The sequence below is a fragment of the Perca fluviatilis genome, chromosome 11 (genome assembly GCF_010015445.1).
Source record: "Perca fluviatilis chromosome 11, GENO_Pfluv_1.0, whole genome shotgun sequence".
Taxonomy (NCBI): domain Eukaryota; kingdom Metazoa; phylum Chordata; class Actinopteri; order Perciformes; family Percidae; genus Perca; species Perca fluviatilis.
Genome location: NC_053122.1, coordinates 1889123 through 1898054, shown reverse-complemented (window position 1 = coordinate 1898054; position 8932 = coordinate 1889123). Strand labels below are relative to the sequence as shown.

Here is an 8932-nt window from a genome sequence, read left to right as displayed (position 1 = left end):
TGATTTTTTTGTCGCTATTTTTAGACTTTGCGATGGACGTCAAAAGTGCTGGTTGTTGCCGTTTTGCACATACCTCTTGCAGTCTTTGGTAAATTGAGGGTGTTATGCCTTGAGAGTTTGTTACTCGTCTGCTGAATTGAAAGGGATTGGAGCTGGCATGGAACAATGGCGGGTGGGTGGCTCAGTGGCTATCTTGGCAGATTTCCAAGAGTTACCGAAAGAGATAACAAGACACAGGAGAGGTAAATCTGTCGGAGTTTTAAAGAGACTTAAATCATGAAGATGTCGGCCCTAAATTCTGTCTATGATCATGGGCAATGTGCAGGATTGAGAACAAAATGGATGAACTGAGAGCCAATGCCCTGTTCCTCCACGAATATAGATCAATAACTTTGATGGTCTCCTCCACGAATATAGATCAATAACTTTGATGGTCTTTACTGAAACTTGGCTGACACACTGATGAACTGGTGATGAATTTAAAGTTTTTCACAGTTAGATAACGTTAATTAACTCCTTGTTTTTCTGGCTAACATTTACACAGTCAGATACAGACTTTACAGTGTTACTCCTCTTATATGTAACTGTGGACATGTATGTAATGAGCTACTAAGATTACTTTTACACTAAGCTAGCTGTTAAGCTTACCTAGGTTTTTTTATTTAACCTTTATTTGTCCAGGTAAGTCGATTGAGAACAACTTCTCATTTGCAACAACGACCTGTCACATTCACACATTCACACCTGGAAGCTGCCCAGTACAACCACAGTCTGATCTGCTGGCCACTGAGCAGCTCCACTGGAGCGGTTGGAGGTTAAGGGCCTTGCTCAAGGGCACCTCAGTGGTGGCAATGACAATGACAAAGCGCTGTTCTTTCACTTTCCCCAACCAGATTTTCTCCTGTCAGTCTGGGGATTGAACTGACGACCTCACGGTCACAAGCTCGCTTCTCTAACCTTTAGGCCACCACTGCCCGTAAGCTACAATATACAGGCCAAAAGTTTGGACACACCTTCTCATTCAATGTCTTTCTTTATTTTCATGACTATTTACATTATAGATTCTCACTGAAGGCATCAAAACTATGAATGAACACATATGGAATTATGTACTTAAGAAAAAAGTGTGAAATAACTGAAAACATGTCTTATATTTTAGATTCTTCAAGCAGTACCCCGTCCACCTTTTTTTTTTTGATAACTCTGCCAAACCCTTGGTGTTCTCTCAATGAACTTCATGAGGTAGTCACCTGAAATGGTTTTCACTTCACAGGTGTGCTTTGTCAGGGTTAATTAGTGGAATTTTTTCCCTTATTAATAAAAAGCAAAGGGTGGCTACTTTGAAGAATCTAAAATATTGTGTTCATTCATAGTTTTGATGCCTTCAGTGAGAATCTACAATGTAAATCGTCATGAAAATAAAAAGGAAATGCATTGAATGAGAAGGTGTGTCCAAACTTTTAGCCTGTACTGTATGTAAGCTAAATTTGTTAGCAGTAGCTGTGGCCAGGTTGCCGATGCAGGTGATTGTAAACAGCGTTTATAACATCAGTCACTCTCCTCCTTCACTCCTCCCCAGCTCCTCCCTCTCGTCTAAATATCCTCACATCGGTTTATAATGCAACCAAGATGACAGCACCCGTAACAGCAAACTCAATGACTCCGAGAAGCTCTGCACAAACCAATGGGTGACGTCACACATACTCTGTCACACTAGCAGCTGTAACCACAGGGACTCTGTTTAAACTGGAATAATAAGAATCCATCTGATATGAAGCTGTGGTTTGAATACCACTTCCCTCCCCTTTGAAGAGTAGTCAGATATCTGTGTTTAGGTTTCTGTACAGCCTCTTCTACACTTTGTATCACTGTGTTTCTAGAGCACAGTAGTAGAAACCTGTGTCTGCCAGGGTTAGTGTCTTTATGGTCAGTTCAGTTGTTTTCTCTGTTGTTTTGGATTCATACCCGCTTATCTGGATATATTCACCACTACTAGCTCCTTTCCAGAGTATAAACTGAGGTGCCTGAAGGTCTGAATGATGTCTGTACCAGTGAAGTGCAGGATTGTTGATCTTTGTCTCATAGTAACATCTGAGTGAGGCAGATTCTCCTTCTCTGTTACTGACTGCATTCCTTACAGGATAGATTTTGTTTCCAGCTATTAATCCTGAAAATAGTAGAGAAAATGAAGTCAGACTAACAATGTTCATGGGGTGGAGAGGAGAAGACAGTAGAAAATGTCAACTGTATATTCCTACTCTGGACAGGAACAGTTCAATTGTTCAGCGATTTCTGTTCTGAACTGCAGTTTATATAAATCTTTAGAAAATAATAAAACAATGTTGTTTTTTGTATCTTACCAAAGAAAGGGCAGCAAGAATAATCCACAGCCAATATTCCATCCCTACAACAAAGTTTAAATCAACAGGAGAAACCAGCTGATGTTCAACATTCAGTCTGAGAATTGTTCTCTTCACAGCAGCACTTATTATTGACTGAATGGTTGAACACAGTGTAGAAGTAGTGCACCTCCTACTTGATAAAGTCGCCCTCTAGTGGTGGTACAAGGTTCAGTACAACAGTGTAGAAAAAAGTCTTCCAGCAACTTGTCAGTGTGTCCGCTTGTGTTTTTGTACAGAGACTGTGGGTTTGCTGTCACTGTGGGCTTCACAGCACAGTAGTAAAGAGCAGGGTCTGTCACTGCAGCAGAGGAAATCTGAAGAAACATTCTGGTTTTATCCTCACTCACTGAAACAGACAGTCCAGAGTTTGTTAGATTTTGCATTCCCAACTGAAAGATGATGAACTGTGGTGGTTTTCCTGGATATTGTCGATACCAGTAAAACTCATCACTAGTAGTTGCTTGTTTGGAGTATCTGTAGGACAGAGTAACAGAGCTGTCTTCTAAACTGTTCTCTTCTTTCTGGAGTGGAGTGCGTTCTTCACAGCTGATGCCTAGATGTAGTAAAATACTTAATAAATGATTAACATTCAGATGTTATTGGAAGAAAGCTTTTTCATGCTACATAATCTAACTTACCTGTTGGAATTGAAAGAAACATCAATTTGGTTTCATCAGAGCATTGATACTCTGATGGATCTGGGCCTTCACATCATTGGTCCTTCCTCTTCATCATCTGTTGAGGATCTCTCAGCAATTTGTAATGTACCTGAAGTTTAAAAGTATGTGACTCCCTCTGGTGGATGTTGTGGAGCATTGTGTTGTCTTTGCTCCAAAGGTTTTTGTACAGAGTTTTGGTGTTTCCTGTCACTGTGGGCTTCACAGCACAGTAGTACACAGCAGAGTCAGACACTTCAGCTGAGGAGATGTTCATATGGATTTGTTTATTCTCCACTTTAATCTCCAGTCCAGGTATTAAATTATTGTTGTTTACTACTCCTCCTGAAGAAGAGTGTGAGATGAGGAAATCTGGTTGTTTTCCTGGATATTGTCGGTACCAGAAGAAATAATCACCAGTTGCTTGGTTGGAGTATCTGTAGGACAGAGTAACAGAGCTGCCTTCTAAACTGTTCTCTTCCTTCTCTACTGGAGTGAGTTCTTCAGAGCTGACTCCTAAATGAAGAGATAACTCTTGTTAGTTTATGTTGTAAAAGACATAATCAATGATTTACGTTCAGATGTTATGAGAATACAACTTTTCATGCTGTATAATCTAACATACCTGTTAGAATGGAGAGAAACATCAGACAAAACACACAATGCTGCAGTGACAGCATGTTGAATAAAGGTAATGTTGATGGTTTGTGTAATGATCTCTGTTGAATATAGAAGGTCCTCTCTCTTCTATTGTTCAGAAACAGCTCAGCTCCTCCCTGAGTCTCTCTGTAAAGTGATTCTAGACTATATCATGAAAAATATTGAAGTTTAACAGTGTATGACTCCCTCTGGTGGACTTTGTGGAGTATTGTGTTATCTTTGCTCCAAAGGTTTTTGTACAGACTTTTAGTGTTTCCTGTCACTGTGGGCTGCAGAGCACAGTAGTACACAGCAGAGTCAGACAGCTGAAGCTTCTGGATCTTCAGAGGAAAGGACTTATCCTTTATTGTAGCATCAACTCTCTCTAGCCTTCTAGAATTATCAGCTTTTACAGAGAAACGTTGCAGCATGTACTTTGGGAAATCATTTACTTCTTGTTTGTACCAGTACAAATTCGGACTTGCTCTAGTTGTCTCAAATGTACAGTTAAGAGTAATTGTCTCTCCTTCAGAAGTACTGACATCTGTTGGCTGGATCACTCTGTCTTCTCCTTTACACTCTGGGGAAGAAGAAACCATGCATAGGAGGAGATAAATTAATAAAGATTATTGATTAAAGGAGAAAAAATAGTAGGTTTAAAGAGTTACCTAGTCAGAGAGTCAGAAACAGACAGTAAAAATAGTCTGGATTTTAATTATCTGATATCAGATTAAATGATCATTAGAAGGTACTAGATGACAATACACATGATCTGTTTTGCTGTTCTGTATAATAAACATTAAAAGCACTTAACAGTTAAGTTACTTGTGAAAAATGCTGAGAGAGAATACATATTAATTGTATCTTACCAAAGAAAAGAGCAGCAAGAATAATCCACAGCCAATGTTCCATCTCTACAACAAGGTTTAAATCAACAGGAGAAACTAGCTGATGTTCAACATTCAGTCTGAGAATTGTTTTCTTCACAGCAACACTTATTATTGACTGAATGGTTGAACACAGTGCAGAAGTAGTGCACCGACTACTTGATAATGTCGCCCTCTAGTGGAGGTACAATGTTCAGTACAACAGTGAGGAAAAAAAAGTCTTCCAGCAGCTTGTCAGTGTGTCAGCTTGTGTTTTTGTACAGAGTTTTGGTGTTTCCTGTCACTGTGGGCCTCACAGCACAGTAGTACAGAGAAGAGTCTGTCACTGCAGCAAAGGACATCTGAAGAATCATTTTGGTTTTATCCTCACTTACAGAAACAGAGAGTCCAGAGTTTGTTGCATTTTGCATTCCGAAGTGAAAGATGATGAACTCTGGTGGTTGTCCTGGATATTGTCGATACCAGAAGAAATAATCAGCAGAAGTTGCTTGTTTGGAGTATTTGTAGGACAGAGTAACAGAGCTGCCTTCTGAACTTTACTTTTCTGTCTCGACTGGAGTGAGTTCTTCACAGCTTATACCTAAAGGAAGAGATAACTCTGTTATTAGATGTAGAAGTCTAAAATCAATGATCAATGATTCAACTTGTTTATGATGCATAATCTAAAATACCTGTAAGGATGGAAAGATACAGAAAAAACAATGCTGCAGTGACAGCCAGTGATGCCACGTAACGCGTTACTTGTAACTCGTTACTCTAATCTGACCACTTTTTTCAGTAACGAGTAATCTAACGCGTTTCCAAACCAGTAATCAGATTAAAGTTACTTATCCAAGTCACTGTGCGTTACTATTTTTGTAATTTTCCTTAGTAAAAATATATATTTTTGCGTTTTCTTGCGTCTCGGGGAGTGAAGTCACGTATGCGACAGGTCACGTTTTCAGCATGTGGACAGTTCACGTGTACCACGCAGTGACACAAACGTAAACAACAATGGAGGGAGTTGAAAGATGCGCCCTTTCTAGCTGGAAATATAGTCACTATTTAGAGTTTGTGTCGGCTAAAGACGGCAGTATTAAGGTTCGTTGTACACTCTTTGCTGGCGACAAAGTGCTATCTAGCTACAAAAACACTACGTCAAATTTGAAGAAACATTTAGAGTCGCAGCGCTGCAGTCAAACTTACAGAGCAAGTCCCAGCAGGTGGTGCGAAGCAGAGAGCAGGAGGTTTCCTACCACCCAAACAACAAAAGCTGGATTTCGGTGCAAAACCAGTAAGTGGAGAGTTGAAGAAGTTGGTCGGGCAGTATGTTGTAGCGGAAATGCTGCCCTTAAATACCGTTGACTCGCTCTCTTTTGTGCCATAATAAACCAGATCCGACTACTGGCAACGCCGAGCTGCCTCACAGTAAACCGGTTGTAATTTTTATGTTGAGGCTGTGGGGGTTTGTCGGCAGTTGCTGAATGTAACTAATAAAGTAACTTGTAATCTAACTTCGTTACTTTTAAAATCAGGTAATCTGTAAAGTAACCAAGTTACTTTTTCAAAGTAACTGTGGCAACACTGGTGACAGCATGTTGAATAAAGGTAATGTTGATGGTTTGTGTATTGATCTCTGTTGAATATTGAAGTTCCTCTCTCTTCTATAGTTCAGTAGCAGCTTATCTCCTCCGTAGTCTAGTCTCCTCATAAGTCTGTATTTTCACTTCTTTCAATTACTCTAAGGTAAAGTGATTCTAGGCTACATCATGAAAAATATTGAAGTTTAACAGTGAGTGACTCCCTCTAGTGGACGTCACTGCCTCTCCTTTCTTAGTGTAGCAATTCTGGTCATGGTTCCTGTTTTAGAGCTGGTGCAGATTGACTTTGGTAATTGTAGTGAACTTGTACATGCCTTTTTAATATTTCTTCATAGAAAGTTTGAAAGTAAACTGAGACTTGATATTTCAATAGGTTACATTTTAATGCTGTTTTTCAGAATGTTTCTTCAATGTGAAATGACAGGTTAGTATGTTTTGGTCCTCTGCAGCATTTTTAAGTCACATTCAAAGATGGTGAAGGTGTTGGGGAAGCTTCGGTTTTCTTGAAATTATTAGGATGTTAAAAACTTTTGCAAAAAAATGTGATTCCACTGAGTTCTTATGTGAATTATGATGTTATGGACTTTCAAGAAAATAAAACGATACAGCCGTAAACTGTGCGGCTGGTGTCTAGAGTCGAGAGTGCATCCATACATTTTTTCCTTGTCCCTTTAGCCACAAAGGCAAGGCAAGGCAATTTTATTTATATAGCACATTTCAGCACAAGGCAACTCAAAGAGCTTTACACAAATCAATCATTAAAGAACCAATAGCAAAATAGGGAGTAAAATAAGAATAAAAATAGTAATGAATAAAAATTTAAAACCATTTAAGATACATAAATAAAAAATATAGTTCAGCATGATTGTTCGGTTCTTTAAGAATCTCCCCACCGAACGGGGCGTCAGGAGAGGACACGTTATGACTCGTGGTTTTTTTATACCGTTTTGATTTCCCACATACAGTTGTTTAGTCAACAAATAGGTTATAAACCTGTAGAAATAGAAAGGCTACGGTGTAAACAACAATATTAGCCACATACATAATATACCATATTCTGAATAATATACAAATAGAATATCAATTTCAATCTAGGCAGTACTTAATATTATAATATTGTCACAAACCGGCTCATGGCCTGTGGCAGAGAATGAGGGGACACCAACAACAATTATAGGCCAATGAAGAAAATGCTTTATTGTAAACCAAAAATATTAACTATAAACAAAGAAAAAGGAATGAGGTGTGAAAATGTCATAATGTAAGGTGTCTGTAAAGTGCATGGGTGAGTGAGTCTGTATGTGTGAAAATGACTGAGTGGAAACTAAGTAAAACTAAAAAGGAACAAACAAAACAGGATCATACCTGGAGGAGCAGAGCGAGAGAAAAAAAGTGATTAGAAGCAGGTTAAATAACCTGAGCCCAGGTGGCTCCAATCACTAACGACCCTCCTCTGTGTTGCAGGAGGAACCACCCCTGCACTGCAGAGGCGGGGTCGTAACATCCCCCCCCTTAAAATGAGGGTCCCACCCTCAGCCCAAAATTTGGCCCAACCGAATCCAAAGTTCCCCAAAAAGAAAAAAAAACAAAACTCAATCCCGATTCCTAACAGTCGCCTTGTGTCCCCTGGCTGACTGTCCGTAGCCATAGTTCTGGTTGTATCCAGGTTGATCCCAGCTCTGGCCTGCACGGACCCTGCCACGTCCTCCGTATCCACGGCCGCCATACTGCTGCTGGTAGACCTCTTTTGGCTGGGCTATTTTAATCTCACACTTCCTTCCACCGACATTGTGGCATTTCTTCTCTATGACCTTCTTCACAGGAGTCTCTTCTTTATATGTGATGAATACGAATCCCCTCCTCTTCCCTGTCCTTGGATCTTGTGGAAGCTCAACGGTCCCAACCTCTCCAAAGGATCCAAAGTACTCCTGAATGACTTCCTTTGAGGTTTCCGGGTTAAGGCCTCCCACAAAGATCTTGACTGGATCCTTCATGGCCATGGCTTTCTTTGGGTCGATCACTCTGCCATCAAGCCTGTGCTCCTTCTGTCCAAGAACCCTTTCTACACTGGCTGCGTCTTTAAAGAGAATGAAGCCAAAGCCTCTTGACCGGCCTGTCCGCTGGTCCATCTTCATGGTGCAATCTGTCACCTCGCCAAATGTAGTGACGTAATCTTTAAGCTCATTCTTACTCGTTTCCCAGCTGAGACCACCAACAAACATTTTCCCTGCATCCTCCTTGCAAGAGGCAGAGCGGTTAACAGCACAACCTGGAAAAACCTCTGGAGACAGTTGCAATCTGGAGATACCTTTACAGGGAATACTTAAACTTGCTTCTTAAAGATGTTCATTTTGCCATCCGCCTACACCTTACTACCTGCCAAGTCATTCCCCAAAATCATATGGACTCCCTGTACTGGCAACTGGGGCCTAACCCCAACGGCTACATCACCCTCTACCAAACCACATTTAAGGTTAACATCATGTACATGAGAAAAGAATGGAACTAGTCCCATGCCACGTGTCAATACACAACTGCCAGTATCAGACTCCTTGGAGAACGGCAAAACAGATTCCAAAAGAAAGGAATCCAACGCTCCAGTGTCTCTTAAAATCCTGATAGGAACATTGTGGTTGCCATCTACCAAAGACACCACACCATCTGAAATAAAGGCTGAAAAATTTACCTTTGGAAGACTCAGAACCAATCTAAACTATTGGTTGAGAAAACTCACCCTGGTGGTCAGAGGCTGCAACATGAACTGCCAT

At 40.4% G+C, this 8932-nt stretch overlaps 1 protein-coding gene across 1 annotated transcript; it reads right to left on the bottom strand.

Moving 5' to 3' along the window:
- Positions 1-7756: 7756 nt before the first annotated feature.
- On the bottom strand, positions 7757-8932 carry LOC120568500 (heterogeneous nuclear ribonucleoprotein A/B-like). Its single transcript, XM_039816058.1, has 2 exons — positions 8899-8932; positions 7757-8445 (listed from the first exon to the last, which is right to left on the bottom strand). The coding sequence occupies exons 1-2, from the start codon at positions 8930-8932 to the stop codon at positions 7757-7759; spliced, it is 723 nt and encodes a 240-aa protein (XP_039671992.1).